Source organism: Zootoca vivipara, chromosome 1 (genome assembly GCF_965207765.1).
Source record: "Zootoca vivipara chromosome 1, rZooViv2.hap1.1, whole genome shotgun sequence".
NCBI lineage: Eukaryota > Metazoa > Chordata > Lepidosauria > Squamata > Lacertidae > Zootoca > Zootoca vivipara.
Genome location: NC_142582.1, coordinates 124,365,924 through 124,386,745, shown reverse-complemented (window position 1 = coordinate 124,386,745; position 20,822 = coordinate 124,365,924). Strand labels below are relative to the sequence as shown.

The following is a 20,822-nucleotide window of genomic DNA, read 5'->3' as shown; positions in this document are numbered from 1 at the left end:
GTAAACAAACAAACAACGCACAAGTATGATGCACATGCAGGGCACACACACAGACACCCCCCATGGCCGATCAGTTGAGGAAGGAGCTTAGCATCCCCTCTTCACTCACTAAATGATTGATCTGACGGCTCAGGAGGGGGTGATTTGCACCCACGTGGGCACACTGGGTTCTGTACGCTTTAGTGCTTTTTCCTGTCTTTTTACCCCAGCTGCCAAAGGTGGAGAGGTCTGCCCTACTCCCCACCGACCCCCCAAATATTGTTTGACATGTGGGCAGATCCCTAACCAAAGCCTGACTAGCCCTTCTGTGTGCAACACGCTCATCTAGCTCTGGCCAAGGGAAGGCACTGCCAAGTGACCAGTCAGACGGACATCCTTCAGAGCAGGCTCATAGAAGAGTCACTGGATGGGGAACCTGTGCTGAACTCCAACTCCCATCAGCCCTGTCCAGCAGGGCCAGGGATCAGAGATGATGGGAGTTGTAGTCCAACAACATCTGGGGGACCACAAATCCCCTGTCCCTGATCTAAGCAACTCTGGGATTTGCCAAGAGTTTGGGCCTAACACTGCCTCAGCTCTGATAGACATTAGATTGTGATAGGCCTCCAAGTCTCTGAGGCAGAGCTGGGTCATTGGGTGGGTGGGGGGTTATTTAGTGGTGGTCGGCTGCCATTTAAATTCCCCACAAGGCCTTGGAGTGATGCTAGACTAGATGCATTGTGGGAAATTAAAATGGCAGCTCCCAGACCAGTCTTCCCAAGGAAACTGAGGAACATGGTTTGCATTCTATTTAAACTAAGAGATACCATTTTTACTTTAATCCTTCAGAGAGAATTACTGCCTGTCTTAGCTAAAGGGAATAGCCCATTGGCCAAGCACAATTCAAGGCATTGGACACACACACACACGAATTCTCCTATTTTAAAATGGGAACTGAACACATGTTAATTTTAAAGTCCCTCCCTGCAACTCTTTCCAATACAGTCACACCTCGGTTTAAGTACGCCCCGGTTTGAGTGTTTTCAGTTTAAGTACGCTGCAGACCTGTCTGGAACGGATTAATCCCCTTTCCATTACTTTCAATGGGAAAGTTCGCTTCACGTTAAGTATGCTTTAGGTTAAGTACAGACTTCCGGAACCAATTGTGTTTGTAAACCGAGGTACCACTGTAATTTGCAAGCAGTGAGAAGTGTGTAGGAAGAGAGATCTGGGGATTTTTCGCTGCTCTTATATCTAATGTAACAAATTTGATGTTAGATAACGCTGCCTTTTTATTTAAGATATCTTTGAAATTAAGAAAGGAATTAAATTTCTGGGTAATTAAAACTAAACTGTCTTTCAACTTGCCTTTCAGTCATTCCCGCATCCCACTCTCGAGAAGCTTCACATCTGCCAGCGTTTGGAGGTCTAATGTGCAATTTAATACTTTAATTATTTTGTAACTGCAAGATCAAAGGAAGTGAGTTTTTTTATTACAGTGATATTTCAGTTTATAAATTAACCACTTAACATCAGGGTTTGTTTACTGCACTGCAGTGATTTTTTAAAATGTATCAGGCAAATGTTGTTATGCTGGCCCGGGGGGGGGGGGGTTGTTGGTGTTTGAAATCAGTAGTCACTTTAATGAGAAATCTGTGCAGGACCTCCCAGTCTCAAGTCACTTTTTTCTCATTTTGCTGACACAGACCATGGGTTACAGCCAACTAAGTTTTACTCAGAGTAGACACATTGAAAGCGATGAGCCAAAATTGGGCATGTCCATTGATTCCAACAGGCTAACTCTGAGTAAATTGGCTACAACCCAGATTTGGGGGGTGGGGGTGGATAAGAACTGTTTCATTTTAACAACCAATCACTAGAGCAATAAATATCAACTTAAAGATTTGCAAAATGTTTCAAATTCATGACACACACACACACACACTTCTTATTTGGCGATCACTCGTAGCCAAGTAAGATTGTCTTCCATAAACACGGTTTTAACAATGAGTCTGTATGTGACTGTGGAGGCCAATTCTGGATCCACACGTCCTTCCACAGTGGGGACATTGGTTCCCGGGCGGGAGTTGATTACGGTGTGGATTTGCCAAGCGTGCCTTCCTCCTAGCACGATTCTCCCTTGCGTCCTGAGTTTGAGTGCCTTCGAAGTCCATGACACCTTTGGTAAAGGCTGTTCTCCAACTGGAGCGCTCGCAGGCCAGTGTTTCCCAGTTGTCAGTGTTTATACTACATTTTTTAAGATTTGCCTTGAGACAGTCTTTAAACCTCTTTTGTTGACCACCAGCATTACGCTTTCCATTTTTAAGTTCGGAATAGAGTAGCTGCTTTGGAAGACGATCATCAGGCATCCGCACAACATGACCAGTCCAACGAAGTTGATGTTGAAGAATCATTGCTCCAACACTGGTGATCTTTGCTTCATCCAGTACACTAATATTAGTTCACCTGTCTTCCCAAGTGATGTGTAAGATTTTTCAGCAACACCATTGATGGAATCTTTCGAGAAGTTGGAGATGGAGTTTGTAAGTGGTCCATGTTTCAGAAGCCTACAGTAAGGTTGGTAGTACAATAGCTTTGTAAAGAAACATTTTGGTTTCCCTGTGAATGTCCCTGTCCTCAAACACACACACACACACACACACACACACACACCACTCCCTGCACTCAGCAGCTCTCCTTCATTTGGCTTTACTTGAAAAAAGAATGTGGCTATATTCTTATGGGAAAGGGCAGACCTCATTCTTTTATACATGAACACAATGGCAGGATACAGGAGGCACCATGGACTACCAAGGACACAATTTTAATCAAATTGCCTAGCACCAAAAATTAACTCCCATGCCAATAGTGCATGACATGTTTGTGTGTTAGTTCCCATCCACATTTTAATGAAGCAAAACAACTGTTCTCTGCGGCTGAACAGGTTTTATAGGTTTAAATCTGCATATGGGCACCAACGAGATTTTTCTCATGACACTCAGTATAAATAAACTTAAACCCGTGCAGCAAAACTGTTGTTGCTATTATTAATAATATTACATTCCATCATATATTATTTATTATCTGCCCTCCACTATGAAAACCCGGGGCAGGTCACAAGAATGTAAAATATAGCATTAAAAATTGTTTAAAAAACAAATTACAATCAGAAGTTGCCTTACTTTACACATAAGTTATTTAAACAAAACTGTACAGTGGGACGTATTCAGGCCACAGTTGTTAAAATACAACCCTATGCAAAGGATTGCATCCATGGTTAGTACATTTGTAATCTATGCATATCAAAGCATCACCAGTCAGTCCTTCTGGTAGCAAATACAGTTGATAACTCAAGCGGACCCTGTGCGAAAAGTTTTTAAGCTCTCTACCTTGCTTGGGGGGCAAGGGTCGCTCAGCGTGCCAACTCTGGGGTGCTCTTGCAAGAACTTGCAGGGACACCTGAGTTCCCACAGGATAGGAAAAGCTTCACCAGTTGGCTCCTGCCTGTCTTGCAACTGTGGCCCTCCAGATACCATTGGATTCTAACTTCCAACAGTTCCAGCCAGCTGTTGGGCCTCCAACAGCCAGAGCAATTTCCCCCTGCGGAATATGGGTTCATTTTGAGGATATTAAGAAGTTGGCACTGATGGCCACCAACTTGGATGGTTTTAAAAGAGAATTAGACAAGATTCACGGAGGAGACGGCTATCAATGGCTACTAACTACAAGGGCTATGCTCTTCCTCCATGGTCGAAGGCAGCAATCCTTCTGAATACCAGCTGTTGGAAATGGCAGGAGGGGAGACGCTCCAGTGCCCAGGCAGCCCTGCTTGAGAGTTTTCCACAGATATCAGGGTGGCTTATTGTAAGCACAAGGTTAAAAAAAAACAGGGGTTCCGATCTGAGTGACTGCCATGCAGGCAAAAGGTGGCATCTAACCAGATTCTACTCGGAGCAGAACTAAGGAAATGACTGGGTCTAATTTAGTAATATCTATTCATTTCAATGGTGGTATTTGACTAATGCAGGCATCCCCAAACTTCGTCCCTCCAGATGTTTTGGACTACAATTCCCATCTTCCCTGACCACTGGACCTGTTAGCTAGGGATCATGGGAGTTGTAGGCCAAAACATCTGGAGGGCCTCAGTTTGGGGATGCCTGGACTAATGTGTCCCATCTTTTCATGGATGCTTTAGCTGAGATCCCTGCATGGCAGGGGGTTGGATTAGAGGACCCTTAGAGCCCCTCCTAACTCTTCTATGATTCTATGACTCCAAGTCCAAGGATTTCCCCTGGTGCAATGGAACTTGCCCCCATCTCCACTCCTTCGTGCACCCAACACCCTCCCCCAATCTGCTCCAGTGGGTCAGGGGAAATCCAAGAACAGTTTTGGGGGGGCATGTGGTGAGGGGGAAAGAGGGGGGGAGGCTCTGCCGTGCAAACAGAAACCCTTGCACTAGCAGAACGTTTGTGTCGTGCTACTTTGGATGCAACCCGACGGGTCTCCTCTGGTGTTTGAATCTGACCCATTGAAAGCAAGAGTTTTAGGTTAGTTATAACTTGAGTTTGCTGAGTACGACCCAAAGGAGGTTGCCATCTCTGCAAAGGTTGTCCCTGGGTGACTTTTGGAGTTAAACAGTAAGTCCTACAGGCAATGGTGGCTGTTGTTGTTTTTACCCCTTTAGGAAGCGTGCCTTGAGCTGGAACAGGGAAGGAATGATTCAGGCAGCTCTGGTGAAAAGCTGCAGTAGCGGAAGGGAGAAGCGCTGCAAGGGACATTCCTGTGTGTCCAAGGTAAACACCGGGCTGCTGCCTGAGCAGATGGGCTGGGCTGGGCAGGCAGAGGAGGAGGAGGACTGACTCACTGGCTCCACACGCTCACACAGGTGCAGCCAGGAGGGTGTGCTCTGCCCCCCCCCCCCACAGCTGCCAGGCCCAGGAGCAGGGCTGAGAGAAAGGGCAGCAGCCAGCCTCCAAAGCCAACAGGAGTTAAAACAAACACTGCTACTCGGCAGGATGACACTCTGGCTTTGGCTGAACACAGCACTGCACAGTGGCAGCTTATGTGGACAGAGAGAGAGAGAGAAGCAATCTCAATCTTTTTGGCTGGGAGTGAGGAACCCAGGGGCCGCATTCCATTCTCGCCAACCTTCGGGGGGCCGCATCATGCCAGAGGTGTGCAGAGCTGGACGCAAATCGATCCAAGCACAGAAAATGTCACACACTTGCACACACCCTGGGTTGTAGTCACGCCTGGTCCTACTCAAAGTAGGCTCACTGAAATGAATGGACCTAAGTTAATCGCGTCTACTAATTTCAGGGGGGACTGGCTTGGGAAGAGTCCCAGGGGCCCCAGAGAGAGAGAGAGTGGAGGGGCTGCATTTGGCCCCTGGGGCTTCTAACAAATGATTATCAGGCAATTGCCCCCACCTTCACGCTGGGAAAAGTTTCACCAGTTGCATTTTTGTTTCTCATGTAGTGGACGGAGACGCAGGTACCCCTTTGTTGGCTGGGGTGGGTGATTGTGCTAGCCCTCCCTGGCAGGAATCCAGTACAGTTAGAGAAGTCACTCAGTTTTTCATTACACAGAGGCAAGAGTGAAACTTTGCATTGTTGGGAGCAGGGAGTGTTTCTCTTATTAAGGAGAGACTGTGACCCTCCGTGCCAAAAGCAGCCCCGTATGTTGGTGAACTACGTATGTTGGCAACCCAGCCAGATGAACAGGTTACATTATTATTACAGTACTATTATTATTATTATTATTATTATTATTATTATTATTATTATTACACACACTTCTTTTCCTGTCACCTTCTTACAACAGCAACGAAAGAGGAGATTGCCAAGCAAGCAACAACACATGGCTGGCTGTTATCATGCCTCTTGGTGAATCACAGGTTGCGCAGACCTGTGTTAAGACTGCACAAAACCCAGATAACTCTGGGGTGTAAAGACCTGCTTCATGTGCCACTGAAATCCGAGAGTGAGCTGTGTTTTAACTATCCCCCATGCCTAAGCCAGCTGCAAGGGCGGGTGACCCATCAACACCTTGTGTTGTTTTGCAGGACAGGGAGAAGAGAAATCTGCCTGGATTAGGAGACCCTAACCTTGACCTAACAAGAAGGAAAATAGCAAATACCTATAATTCACTGCCATACTTGAACAAATGGGAAGAAAGAGCCAGTCTTCAGAGGCACTCCCCGCCCCATATGAGACTTGGGAGCAAAGGGGAGTTTCTTTTACCTTTCCATTGACGTCCCTCTGGTACATCCACACTGCTTCAAGGGAAGGGAAATTTGTGCAATTATGGGGAGAAGGGAAATTTTGTCGGCGTTGAATGGCAGATGCATAGTTTCACAGGGGAAATGTCTTTTACAAAAAGGAATTGCCATACCAGTGTTGAGTTAGACAGAGAGAGTACTTTAAAGCAAACTTCAGGTCTGTGTGGAGAATTCCTTCTTTAGGCTTGGGGGTGGGGCACTATGGGTGCATTCAGTTCGGTCTGTGGCGAGACCAATTTCAGGAAATTATTTAGATAACTCATCTGCAATATCGCCATAACCTTGTTTCTGGTATCTGAAGAAGTGTGCATGCACACGAAAGCTCATATCAATAACAGACTTAGTAGGTCTCTAAGGCGCTACTGGAAGGATTTATTATTATTATTTTGTTTCGACTACGGCAGACCAACGCGGCTACCTACCTGTACCTTGTTTCTTCAGACCTCCTTCCACTCGTCGAGCCCTTAGATTTGGTCTGCAATATCTGTTTTTCCAGCTCCTGGAGGTAGGCATCTATTGAAAAGACAGCCTATTCCACCCCCCCCCCAAGTCTTTTTTAGAATTCTTGCACATATCAAACGCTTCAGAAGCTGTCTTAGTTACTCCTTCTATCTTTCCTGTCAGTTATGTCACTTTTCCTTCCAAACGTTCTATTGCTTCAGAAAATTCATCTTTAATTTCTATTTTGAGATCCTGTTTTAATCGAGATATCTGTAAACTGATCTCAAAGACAACCTCTGTTTTTTTTTTGAACATACTTTTTATTAATTTTACAAAATACAAAAAAGCAAAAAAAAAAAAGGTACATACTTAAACCCCTTTTCCACCTCCTTCCTACCCACCCACATGGGTCCTCCCCTGCCACAGAAGTATCCCATGTATGTGAACAGTCAGAGATGGTCCATTTTATGCTTGGGTTTCTGTCCTCCCCCCCCTCCCCTGACCCCAAAGCCCCCCCCTGCCACCAGGGAGCTCCAGCAAACCAGGGCAGTACGCAGGAGGACATCCATCCAACCATCTATTATCATACCAAGAAAAAAAAAAAAGAGAAAAATAGAAATAGGAAAAAAGGGGGGAAAAAAAAGAAAGGGCGAAAAAAGAAAAAAGAAAAAACAATACAAAACAAAAAAATTTTCTTGCATTCATAGTTGTAAAACCATATTTTGTGGGCTTCCCCTCCCCCCCCCTTCCCCGGTTTTCATCCCTTTTTTATCATCTGCAACAGTTTCTTACTTTATAAAAATACACCTTTGCATCTTATACAACTTATAAATCAATTGTTAACATTTTCATCTAATATTCAAATCACTGAGAAATCAAACTCCCATTTTCTCTTCCCGTGCCTAATTTTTTGTTTTTTCTCCCTCTATAAGCCTCCATATTTTCACATTTTCCAAAATCCATTCACTTTTAAAACTATAACTATTCTCAATTTAACCTTACATCCCCGATTGCCGGCTTCCCCCCCCAATCCAGCAAATTCCAAAATCAGCAGACCAGTTATAAACCTGTTAATCCATCCTTAATCACAACATCACTTTCCCTTCACCCCACCCCCTGTTTACAGTCTTTTGTCATCCAGGCCACCATACAGGACCCCTGAATTTCTTCTCTTCTCTGCATATTTTTTCCTTCTTCCCTGTGGGCGTTCTGGAGTTCCAATGATACCAATCGTGCCTCCCTCAAAAGCAGGGCACTCCATCCAACTTTTTGTAGAGTAGAGTCATCATTTTTTTCGTGGTGTGCTTCATTTTGTGTTGAATCATCACAATCCTCATCTTCTTCTTTTCCTTCCCCATCATTGTCATTCTCACATTCATCTTTTTCAGTGTCAAAAGCTTCATCTCCTAAAAAATCATATTCCGCCATCACCTCCTGGAATTTTTCCTGTAACTCTTGCCGTCGTGTCTCCTCTTGACATAACTCTATTCTTGTTTCCCACATTAAGGTCAAAACAGACCGCTGGAACTCAGGGGAACACTTTTTTATTGACATATTTCAGTCCTGCCAAGGTCAAAACTTGTCACGTGGGGTGGAATATGATCACAGTTTATTTTTCGACTCCATTTTAACAAGCTGGCTGCATTCTTCAAGTCTTATTGACAATAAAGTTCGAACTCACATTTCACAAACACTTAAGCCAAAAAAGAAATTCCACAAAGTCCAGAAATACAAAGTGAAGTAAAATTTGACTTATAAATCCTGACAACTCACTGGGTTGTCTGGGCTGCCGGCTCCCGAGTGGAAAGGTTTTTTCTTAAGCTGTACCTCTTATTGCAGGGCGGTCATAAACCGCAGTCTCTCTCCCCTTTTCACCCTGCATCAAAGGGGAGATTCTCTTTGATGCCTTTGAGGGATCCTTTGAATTGTAAATCTTCTGTTTATGGCTTCGGGTTTCTATTTACTGTCTCCTTTGTTGCCGTGGGGGGGGGGTGGCTTCCTCTTTTCTCCCCTCTCTCCCAGATCCAAATTGTTTTATAATAATCCAAATCATGAGGTTACTTACAGTCTTTTCCAATCGTTTTATTTTCGGAAGAATCCAGCGCTCTCCGCCTTCGGCTTGAAGCTTCTCCCTGCTAGAATAACGTTGCCGCTCAAAATGGCCCCCGCGACTTCTACCCTCCTCACTCCGGAGCTCTTATTAGAGCTAGCCGAAGAGTTGGGGAGTCCGGATTGGGTCTGTGCCGAGCAAATTGCCCTCGGGACGCCCTTCCCGAGGTTCTAAGGGGCGCAGCGTCGCTCTCGCTGCCCTCCCCACTCCTAGCAGAGACGGGCCGTCTCGGAGACGAGACGAAGCCCCGCCGATCGACGCTGGCGCTGAACCCGGAAGCCTCAAAGACAACCTCTGGGCTATCTTTTGACTGCTGCTTCTGTTTACCTGCTGCTTTGCCCCTTATACCCAATGCCCAGAGAATATTTTTTTATCACCTGTTCTTGACTGTCTCTCAGGCCGATCCCCCCCCCCAGGAGGTGACAGTCAAGGTCCTAGCTGATAAAGATCTCCAAATTACACACCTGTAAACCAAATTTGTTCTGACAGCTAAGAAGCTCAGTTCTGGATATGCCAATGCTCTCTATTTTAAAAATGTTATGCTGTAAACTTTTTATAGGGTATGTCGTGCGATTCCAGAGGAAAGCCTTGCCTTGCCCTCTGCGGTACATTGTAAAGGCCTTTGGCTATGCACTATAAATTGATTGATTGACTGCTTCTGTATTTTGAGTGCCATTGTTAGGTCACTGTCTGAAAACTTTCTGTGAAGCAACCACAGCCCATCCGTTCTTTAGCTTAAAAAATATGTATCCAGACTCCTTTCTTTAGATTTTAAATGAGTACCTTGCATGTCCTAGAACAGGTCCACTTGTTTTTGCTCTATTTTCTTTTGGTTTAGCTGGTTTTATTTTATCATTCTGCTGGATCAGGAGAAGAGCTAAAGGATTAAGCTGTCATTTTAGTCGGCACCAGCTCTGCCACCCTTACCAGTTAGAGTAGACAATACTGAGCGAGACGAACGAATGGTATGAATTGGTATAAGGCACCTTCCTAGGTTCTAATTGCCCCCATTTCTGGTTTGAGCAAGCCACAGGGTGTTGAGATGCTCGGATAGGGCTAACCACTGCTTGCCTCCAAAGAAGAATCAGAAACCACTGTTTGAATTCTTCTGGATTTCAGTTCTGGTTTGGAAGCAAAGCAAAGCAAAGCCCTGTACTCAAGACAACATGGCAAACTGCCGATTGTTCAAATGAGGAAACGAGGGAGAAAGGAATCTGAGGAGAGAGAAGGTGAGCCTAAAGCCCTTTCACTACATCTCTAAACTCTAAAGGGGGTTACCTTTCATCTCAGTGTAGGTAAATAAAGCAGATACTGTGAGACATCTATGGGTCTTCCTCTCCAGTGTTCTCTCATTCAAAGGGCACTATATCCGGTAGCATTGCCTAAATATTTTCAGATTACTCACAATGTGAAATGCAGGGTAATTAATGTCCTTCCTATGGATTACAAAATATCCTTTCGTTGAATAGCTCATGCTTCCAACACCTGGAACGGAAGCAACAAACAACAAACAACCCTGGCAAAAATGAAACAGAATTTTTTATTACAGTTCTTCTACTATTATCCTCATTTTGCTAAAAAATAAAATAAAATATAATCCCTTTATGTGTCTTTTTTAAAAAAAACCAAAAAACAGCCACCTCTTCATCTGTGGATCGGATAGCCTGGTTGACTTTCCTGATACTTGGCTGCCAGTAAGGAAAACGTCTCTCTAACACTTGATAGGGAGCATTAGATTCGCGAACAGGAGTTCCAGATTTGTTACAGTCATTTCGTCTCTGGTTTGTATTCACTTTCTAGGCAACAGCGAGACTGATGAACACAAACGTAATTGTTTGCTAATCACTACTTAAGCGAATGTATCGATTGTACTAAAACATTGTTCTGAAATTCCGGCCATCTGCTGCTTTGCCTTTTAATGTGATAGTGACATCATCTAATTGGCATTTCAGGTCTTAGTTAAAGATTCACCTCCGAGATTACAAGCGAGGCACCCGGTTACCCATATATAAACATAATTATCACATGCAACAGAAGATTTAATGCCTATTCTTTTCCTTTTTTAAAAGCCACCTGCGGCTTGTCAAGTCATAGGTTAGGGCAGAGATTCTCAAACCATGGGTTGCGAGAGGAGGAACACAGCATGAAATGTTAAGTCATCATGGAGGCACTGACTGATTCTATGGCTCCTTTAAGCGGAAAGGCCCAGTGTGGTCACGATTCTTCTGCCCCCTGACCCGGGCAATATATGGGCAGCGATACAGTCTGGGGTTCGTGGGGGAAAGGCAGCACTTTGGCTAACAGACACGGAGGAATCTCAAAAATACCACCATTGTCCACAAAATACTGTTACTGTATAGGATTTGGGTGGGACAAAGGTGCAGCAGAATGAATGTAGCTCTCCTCCTAAACCATGGTTTTATTTTGGAAAGGTGGGGATTTGTAGAAAGAAAAGCAGCTGAAGCGGACAAATTAGTCTCTTCGTTAGGTTACTGGCTCTAGGAAACAACTAGCTGGACATGGTTCCAGAAGAGGATTCCAGTTGTGGAAACCAGGGCCAGCTCTACATAGCCCCCTGGTGGCGCAGTGCACCACGGCAGGGGGCTGGTAAGCTGGGCGGAAACCAATTGCGCCCTGCAAGGGCGGGGCGGGCGGCGGAGTGATCTCCGCCCCTCAGCACCAGGGCGCGCGATCTGCTCAAGACGGCCCTGGTGGAAACCCCTCGCCACCTAGGTGTGCCTGGCACTTTTGTTATGTAGTTTCTGTCATACGATGAAGAGGGTACCTCTTTACACCCTGGCCTTTGACCCCCTGAAAGAGATATTTTGGGGGGCCCACCCATTTCTCTTGGTTGATTGTACCCCTTCAAAACTTATTTCAATATTTAAATTGCTGCAACCTGCCCTGGGATCTTGCGGTAAGGGGCAGGCAAATAATCAAACAAATAAACAAGTGACGTTGTGCAACAGAGGAAGTTATGGGAAATGGTTAAATTTACTCAATTTAGAATCACAGAATTGGAAGTGACCCCCGAGGGTCATCTAGTCCAACCCCCTGCAATGAAGGAATCTCGGCCGAAGCATCCATGACAGATAGCCATCCAACCTCTGCTCCAAAACCTCCAAGGGAGGAGAATGGCTGCAGAACCCAGCTATTCTTGGTGCATAATTTTAAATGAATGGAATACACCCAGACCCTGACCACAATAACTACCACATTTCTACCTCAAACACAGTAGGGCGGTGGTCTTCAACCAATGTGCCGTAGCACCCTGGGGTGCCTTGAATGATGATCAGGGATGCCACGGGCAACACTGGCCTCTGTCCCCCTTTCCTTCCCTCCCTCCTCTAATGCCCTCTCGCGTCTCTGCCTCCCAAAGGCTTGCACAGTTGTTCGTTGCAGCAGCCCTGGCTAACATCCAGCAGGTGAATAGTGCCTCTGGGGATGGCCGGGGGTGGGTGTGGGTGTGTGCTTCCCAGGCCCCTGTGGGGCAGCGTGAGGAGGCACCTCTCTTTGGGGCAGGGGGGTCAGCTCAGAGATTGGGGCGGCGGCAGCAGCAGCAGCTGCCCAGAAGACTCCCAAGGAGAAGGGAGGAGGCGGAGGGAACTCTCCTCAAGGGAGGGTGTTCGAAAAGGGGTGAGGGGTTGCAGGCAAGGGGTGACCTAACTGGGCTCCTGAGCCCCACGGGGTGCCGCAGACAGAAGGTAGTTGGTCAAAGGAGCCGTGGACCCCAAAAAGGTTGAAAGCCTCTACAGTAGGTTGCAGACAAACAAACAACCTTTATGGCACCTGTCAATATATGGTACCTGTCAAGCTTCACCTGTGATATGCTCACTAGATGTTCTGAGGCTCGCCTACTTGCCTCTTGTCTTGAAAGATCTACATTGGCTCCCAGTACGTTTCCGAGCGCAATTCAAAGTGTTGGTGCTTAAATTAAAGCCCTAAATGGCCTCGGTCCAGTATACATGAAGGAGTGTCTCCACCTCCATCGTTCTGCCCAGACACTGAGGTCCAGCACCGAGGTCCTTCTGGCGGTTCCCTCGTTGCGAGAAGCCAAGTTGCAGGGAACCAGGCAGAGGGCCTTCTCGGTGGTGGCGCCTACCCTGTGGAATGCCCTCCCAACAGATGTCAAAGAGGGAAACAACTAACAGACTTTTAGAAGACATCTGAAGGCAGCCCTGTTCAGGGAGGCTTTTAATGTTTAATAGATTATTGTGTTTTATTTTTCTGTTGGAAGCCGCCCAGAGTGGCTGGGGAGACCCAGCCAAATGGGCGGGGTATAAATAATAAGTTATTATTATTATTAATTTATTATTATTATTATTATTATTATATTATCTGCAGCATGGAGCTGATATGCTGTGTTTATTATATTCTGTTGGGAGTCGCCCAGAGTGGCTGGGGTATAAATAATAAATTATTATTATTGTTATTATTATTTCACGAAGGTTACCTAGAAGAGCGTTTTATGCTCTCTCAAGCTGCAAATAATTCAGCTGGGGGGAAGCCTCCCGGAGAAAACGGGGACTTGCCATACATGATGCCAAGCGCTCTGATCTCTTTCTGCGACGGCGCGTGTAGTTTGTGAAGGGTGCTGGGAACTGTAGTTTTTGTGTGTGGGGGGGAGGGTTTCCAGGATTTCGGGGGGGGGGTCGGGAGAGAGAGAGAAGCTGTGTGCGTGATTTAAAGGTCTCGTGTACACGCATCCACGGGGTGGGTGCCTATTCCAGTCAGAACACCTCCGGCATAAATATATATGAGAGAGGCAGCTCACCCTCTCTCCCTCCCTCCTCCTCGCTCCTCTCTCGGGCCGCATCTCCCAGGCGAAGGCGCTGCTTCCTCGTCGTCGTCCTCGCCCCCCATGGAATCCATCGAGGACTTAAAGGTGGGGCCCTGCGACCACTCCCAGTACCTGCGGCCTTTCCGCCTCCGCTACCGCCAGGTAAGCCCGGCGAGGACGGTCTGCGGCCCAGCCAGGAGGAACCGCCGCCGCCGCCGCCGCTTTCTTTCCGCCTTCCCTCCGCCCGGACTAGGCCTCGCCGGCCGCCGCCTTCAACGCAAGCCCGGCGCTTCGGAAACGGAGGCTCCGGCCTTGCCTCCTCCTTGGCCCCTATCTCTCCCCCGCCACTGGAGAGGTGCCGGAGCTCAAGCCTGGAGGAGGGTTACACAGTTGTTTCCCCCCCACACACACCTCCGCCCCATAAGGTTCCTGAGTTTCATGGGGGGCGGGGGAATAAGCACTTTGCACATGGGCAGAGGACGTGGGCTTTTTAGTGGCTGAGGGCAGAGGGGGTTCCTGGTTGCCGAAAGAGAGGGGCAGCAGCTCCCTCCTCCCCACACCCCAAGGTATCGTTTTATACAGGTGAAACTCGGAAAACTAGAATATCGTCAAAAACTGCATTTATTTCAGTAATGCAACTTAAAAGGTGAAACCAATATATGAGGTAGATGCATGACATGCAAAGCAAGATATGTCAAGCCTTTATTTGTTGTAATTATTTGTCATTAGGCGGGTCAATTATAAATGGAATGTAATTAATGAAATGTAATAGCAATGTTTATTTTGTGTATGTGTGTGTTATTGTAACTATTTGTTTTATTACTGTGGAATTTCCAAAAGAAAGCATTTGTAAAAATTAAAAGAAAAAAAAATAAGTTGCATTACTGAAATAAATGCACTTTTTGACGATATTCTAATTTTCCGAGTTTCACCTGTATAGATTATCAACTCGGATGTGCAAATCGTGTATTCGGACTTTGGCTTTAATTGCGATGTTCAGCTTTATATTTTTTAGTTTTCGCTTTGTTAACGGTGTTCTATAGGTTGTAGTAGCTGTTTCACGGACGATTTGTTGGAGTTTGATTTCCCCCCTGTATGATTTTCGCTGCTTGTTTTTGTTTATGGTTTGTAACCGCTTTGGCGTTCATTTGAAAGAAAAGCGGCAGAGAAATGGAATAAATCGAATCTGCTGAGTGGCTCTGGGCATGTGCAGAGTTCCGTACCTGCAAAGGGGGGGGGAGGCGGCACCATTTTTGCTTTAAAACTTATTGTATGTTTATTTTCCCCTGGCGGGACTCTAGGCAGCTTGCAGATAAAAATAAGAATCGCTAAAAGAATGGGGGGGGAGGACAAGCACTGATAAAATTAAAACCATATACATATATATAAGCTGTTAAAACCATGCCAATACAGTAATTACAAGAAGAGGAGCACAGCACCAGCCCTTTAATTAAAAGCAGTGATATAATCATAGAGTCATAGAGTTGGAAGGGACCTCGAGGGTCATTTAGTCCAACCCCCCTGCAATGCAGGAATCTCATCTAATTTATACATGACAGGTGGCCATCAGTTCCCAAAAGCTTGTTGGAACAAGGTCTTCACCTGCCAGCAGAAGATCAACATGGAGGGAGCCGGTGTATCTTCTCTAGTGAAGGCGTTTGGGAGCAGCCACCACCAAAAAGGCCCTGCCCCGTGTCTCTACCAAATAGCTAGCGATCTTGTGCCCAGAGTGATTTTATTTTTGGAAAGAAACTGTTTCCGATTCTAAGACTGCCCAAGTGTGCTGTGAGCTTCCATGCCTTGAGCACACCTTTCCCTCAGCTTTCCTGCTTATGGGTGCTCAGCAATGCTGGTGGGGAGCTGTATACTCTGTCCCACAGCTGCTGGAGCCTGAAGAGCGCCTTGAGGTAAAAAGGCAAGCAGTGAATCCTCAGCTACACACAACAGATGCAGCCATCTGTGCACAGGCAGCATTGTGTCATCAAGTACAACACACATTCCTAGCAAGAATGGCCCAGCTGGAATTTTCTGTCTGCCTTTGCTGCATCCATTTCTGGCAACTACCCTAGATGGGGACAGTGAAATTCTGACTATTATGGCCCCATCTGCACTATGCAGCCAAAAGAGCATCATACCACTTTAAACAGCTGTGGCTTGCCCTAAAGAATTCTGGGAGCTGTAGTCTGTTAACTATAGGGACCCAGGTGGCGCTGTGGGCTAAACCACTGAGCCTAGGGCTTGCTGATCAGAAGGTCCCCGGTTCGAAACCCTGTGACGGGGTGAGCTCCCGTTGCTCGGTCCCAGCTCCTGCCAACCTAGCAGTTCGAAAGCACATAAAAATGCAAGTAGATAAATAGGAACCGCTATAGCGGGAAGGTAAACGGCATTTCCACGTGCTGCTCTGGTTTGCCAGAAGCGGCTTTGTCATGCTGGCCACATGACCTGGAAGCTATACGCCGGCTCCCTCGGCCAATAATGCGAGATGAGCGCGCAACCCCAGAGTCGGTCACGACTGGACCTAATGGTCAGGGGTCCCTTTACCTTTACCTTTTAGTCTGTTAACTGTACTGATAATTATTAGGAAGACCTTTACAGAGCTACAGGTCTGGAGTTCTCTACCTTTACCTTTATTCCTCAAGGCCATTTTTAAAAGGTGGTAAAAGCACAATATGCCCCCCACATTTTCCTTTAAGAACATCAGAAGCATAGACCAAAGATGAATCTAAATCAAGAACCCTCCTTCGGAAGCTTGGAAGCTAAGGCTTGAAGCATTAGCCCTCTGTGTATTGTGGATAACATCATGTGTATATGGCTACAAAAAATAGCAGCAGGGGTACACTGAATGTGAAATGGAGAAGCTGAGATATACAGATATTTTAAGGGAGGGGGCCTTAGCTCCTTCTTGCAGAAAGTCCCAGGCTCAATTCCTGGCCTCTCCAGTTTGAAGGATCTATGAAATGTCTTCATTGAAACATCCTAATGGGAACAGACACAACTGGAAAAATGTTGCCTTCTCAGGGTCTGGACCTGCTGGACGTTAATTTCAGTTATGACATGAATGTTTTTGCGTACACCTCTACACATTCTCAAACTTTCCTTGTTTAATTTTCCTTTAAATTCCTGTACAAAATGAAAGCAGTTGAGCCATATCTGAGACATACAATACAATTTGTGCACTTTTCTTTAAAACAAGAACTATCTAAATTGGTGGAGTTAGGATTATACTAAAGAAGAAGAAAAAAGGTCAGATACTGAGTGCACATAGAGTGTATCATCCTAGCAGAGGCTTTTCAGTGCTTCTTAAGAAACAGCAAGTAATCTGCTCAAAATCTTTACAGAGAAGGTTAACTGTCATAGAAGTTAGCATTCCCACCCTGAGAAATCCGAAGGAAGGCAGCTTTTCTAACAAGAGTTTCAGTTTGCGAAGATCCAGTCCCTGAACTTTAAAGGATCGCGGAGAAGGAGGAAATTCCATCAGGTGCGAGGGTATCAGCCATCATGACAGAGTATTGGTGGTTCCTAAGAACTTTTAAAAATAGACAAGTTCCCCCAGGCTTTGGGAACTGGTAGCCTTAATTTTGTGCTTTATCCCAGGTGGAATTCCCCATTTTTATTTTATATTTAGTTTACTTTCTCCTGTGCAGTTTCAACAGATGAAACTGTTCCCACCATCTGGTCTCCATGCCAGGAAAAGCTTCACCTGCCTCAGAGCTTTAAAAACGCCCTGGAAAAAAGGTCTGTAAAGAGGGGGGTGGGAAGCAGCAACCTTGTCTGAGAAGTGGGGGGGGAGACACACTTGAGTTTTTGCAGTGCTGTAGCAATGCATCTTAACCACCTGCTCATGTTTAATGTTCATATTTTACACTTAGCATGAGGAAAGTTCTCTGCTAAACATTGGCTCTGCAGTTCTGCCTTAAAGCTGCAGTTCTGCCTTAAAGCTGCAAGTTCTGTCCAAATTGGGAGGCTTATATGCAGATTTGCTTTTCCTGATCGCTTTTCAATTAAAAGCATCTTCTCACTGCCTTCCTCAAGACCTTGCTTGTCCTCAATCATGTCCCTTAAACATTGACCAGGGTTTCATTAATACATTAACGCCCGAGCTTAAAGCAATTTTTAAAAGGTTACTTTCCTTCATTGGCGGGGTGCTTAATGGCACACCAAAGTCATGAGTGCAGATAGAGATGACATTAATTATTTGCCTCACGTTTTACTTGCTGGGTCAGAATCCCCTAAAACCATTTCAGATGGAGTCTGGGAGAGAATCTTGGAGCCTGGGACAGAGCAGCTGGCCTGGACATGGGCCGATGCCCCAGTTGACAGGTTGTTGGATTAGAAAGAATATCAAAGGCAGCAAGCGAGATTAGGGATAAGTGAACATCTGACAGCAGTTTCCAGCAGGGGAGAACAGATGATAAACAATGGGAATGGGGTACTTGCTCGGGGAGAGGAGAGGTGAGAAGGCCATGGGAAAAGTGTGGCGGCAATCTCTAAAGCTCCAGGTTGCTGCACCTCATGAATAGAACAGGAAATAGGATTTGCAGGGACAGATGTGATGAGTGGTGATGAATACATTACAGGCAAAAGAAGGACCAAACTCCGCAAGGTGAGTGATGTCCTTTCCTTGAATCTGCTCGGTGTAATTGTGGGAAAGTTTTTGCCTTTCAGAAGGTAGCATTTGTGATACACACTGCTGCACAGAAAGAAATGACATCAATGCTTGCTTGTTTAATTACATTATTATCTGTGAAATCCTTATACTGCTAAGAGTGTTTTTATCGGGAAGCAATAACCAAAGACGGGTAGGGAGGATTGGTGGGTTTTCATCGGTTGTAGGCTGTGCTTGTTTGCAGGTTTACGCATTAAACTGAAACAACAGCAGTGTACAGTCTGAAATAACACAAAACAAGAAAACAGCAGATAACATCTTAAAACAGCTTAAAACTTGCTCAATTAATCTATTTGAGATTTCCACCTCCTGCTTTAAGTGATGCCCAGGAGGCAGATTTTTCCTTTTCTCTTTGCTATCATGGTGTTGTTGCCAAAGGAGCAGTTTAATTTGGTGTATGTTCCCTTCTAAGCAATGCTTAAAGGCACGAAAACCCTCTTGGAGGGCTGAGGACCTTATAGTGGCTTCTGTGCATGCTCAAATAAACATAACACAGTGGTGTGATATTCATCTGCTGCTTCTGATTGATCTTGATTTGAAAAAACCCAAAACCAATGAGTTTTCTGCTGATTAGTTTATAGCAGGCATAGGCAAACTTGACCCTCCAGATGTTTTGGGACTACAACTCCCATTATCCCTGACCACTGGTCCTGTTAGCTAGGGATGATGGAGGGCTGAGTTTGCCTATTCCTGGTTTATAGCTTTTCTTTCAGTTTCTTACACATGTCTAAAGTACTTAACAAGAACACTATACACCATGGGGGTGTGTGGATGGAGAGGCAGAGATATATAAATGCCATTGTTGTTGTTTAGTCGTTTAGTCGTGTCCGACTCTTCGTGACCCCATGGACCATAGCACGCCAGGCACTCCTGTCTTGCAATTCCAGCTTAAACTGAAGAAAGTAGGAAAAACCACTGGGCCAGTAAGATACAATCTGGATCAAATCCCTTATGAATAAATGCCATATGTTCCAATTTATCAGAGTGGACTAGATCCTCAGCCCATATCCCAAGTCTTGATGCCTCAGCTTTGCGAAACGAATTTTAGGTCTGGTTAGTGCATGGCTGGGAGGCTGGAGACAGTATGTGTTCTGTCTTGAGTTCCATGGCAGAAAGGAGGAGTGTAAATGAATTAAAACCCAAACCAACACCAGAAGAGCCTGCTGGATCATAATAGTGGTCTTCTATGTAGTCCTTTACAGTGGTGGATGAGATGTCTATGGGAAGCCCGCAAGCTGGACATGAGCAGTGTGAGAAACTCTGATATATAAGCTTAAACCTAGGTTACGGTCACCACAATGGAATGTCTATTTGCCAGACTGGATGATTCTACGACTCTGAGATCTCAACTACAATGTTTGACTGTAGCTTGCTCTTAGAAACCATTCACTTATCCCAGTAAACAAGAAGGAGAAACCCACACAGTGGAAATGGACTAAGGCAGAGGTTTTAAAACCGTGGTTGCCAACCCGGAGCCCAGAAATCTCCACATGGGTCCCATGACTCCCATTGGCCATGCGCCAGCAGCAAAACGCACCTGGCACCTGGGGAATTTCAGACACTAGATGTGAGTGCAACACCCTTGACTGCCGGCAACTGCCAGAGGCACAATTGACATGATGCTTGGGAACTCTCTTCCCCCAGCGCTGTTCCAGGATTCTGTGGAACTGGGAATGGTTGTCATATGAAAACAAAAGTCAACTCTGCTTGATTGCACCCTTCTTTAGACGCTATGGCACAGTGCCCTTTGCGTGCTAACAAAGATAAGGTGAAACCACTCTCTTGGAATATTCTTACCATTTTATTATTTGTTAAACTTACCTAAAAGGCCTCCAAGCAACACCAAAAATAAACAAGCACTGGAAGGGTTCCTCTATGCTCGCTCTATTATGAATTGGTTTCTAAAAGTCTTATTTATAGCGACATCAGAGAAACTAGCCCACCAATGCCGGGTTCTCAGAGGGGAAGAGGTTCCATTACAACTTGCGGCTATCTGGTGGTTTTTTAAAGCTTATTTAGCGACGCAGTCACACGGATGACGAACTCTGTCCAAATATGATATCATCCGGTGCTGCTTTTGATTATACAAGTTTTTGACCCATTGTTTATGTCTTATCTTAGAACACTGCAGCATTGCCTCTTTTGTACATGTTTCTTTCAATATTTTTTTTATCCCTTTTGTCTTCTCAACTTATACCTGTCCATAATCGATTGTTGGTTTTTCCCTTTTCTTGAATTGCTGGACTACTCTGTTTGTCCTGTTGGTTATACCATTAATATTTTTTTAAAAGAAAAAAAGAAAGTAAACAACCACACATCACAAAAAGCTTCTGGCCCAGCTACTGCTTTCAACCTTTTAGTGTCTGGGACCGCCACATCTTTGAGGCTTCCTCTTCCCGTATGGCCCCTCCCCTCAAATCAAGAATGCCCTCAAGTTTTCTGCTTTGTTTGCCATCATTGCGGGAGGTAGAGACAAGCAGCGCAAGAAGCAAGGCATTCTCAGTCACAGCCCCAGGGTTGTGGGATAGTCTGCCAGAAGAAGTCTGCCGGAGCATGCTCTTGCTAG

At 45.5% G+C, this 20,822-nt stretch overlaps 1 protein-coding gene and 1 long non-coding RNA gene across 3 annotated transcripts in view; one reads left to right on the top strand and one right to left on the bottom strand.

Annotated features, from left to right (window-relative positions):
• Window positions 1–1,567: 1,567 nt before the first annotated feature.
• LOC148687747 (uncharacterized) lies at window positions 1,568–13,716 on the bottom strand. The gene is made up of 4 exons (XR_015950950.1): window positions 13,585–13,716; window positions 10,216–10,326; window positions 6,682–6,772; window positions 1,568–2,546 (listed from the first exon to the last, which is right to left on the bottom strand). It is a non-coding gene; the product is annotated as an uncharacterized LOC148687747 (long non-coding RNA).
• Window positions 13,440–20,822, top strand: part of NUDT14 (nudix hydrolase 14) — a 52,470-nt gene continuing 45,087 nt past the window's right edge. Inside the window, exon 1 of one of the 2 annotated variants that reach the window (XM_035104706.3) lies at window positions 13,440–13,695. In XM_035104706.3, the coding sequence (XP_034960597.1) occupies window positions 13,567–13,695 (129 nt within the window). In that variant the 5' untranslated portion in view covers window positions 13,440–13,566. Of the gene's footprint in view, window positions 13,753–20,822 lie in introns of both variants that reach the window. The other variant, XM_035104697.3, reaches the window with a different exon arrangement.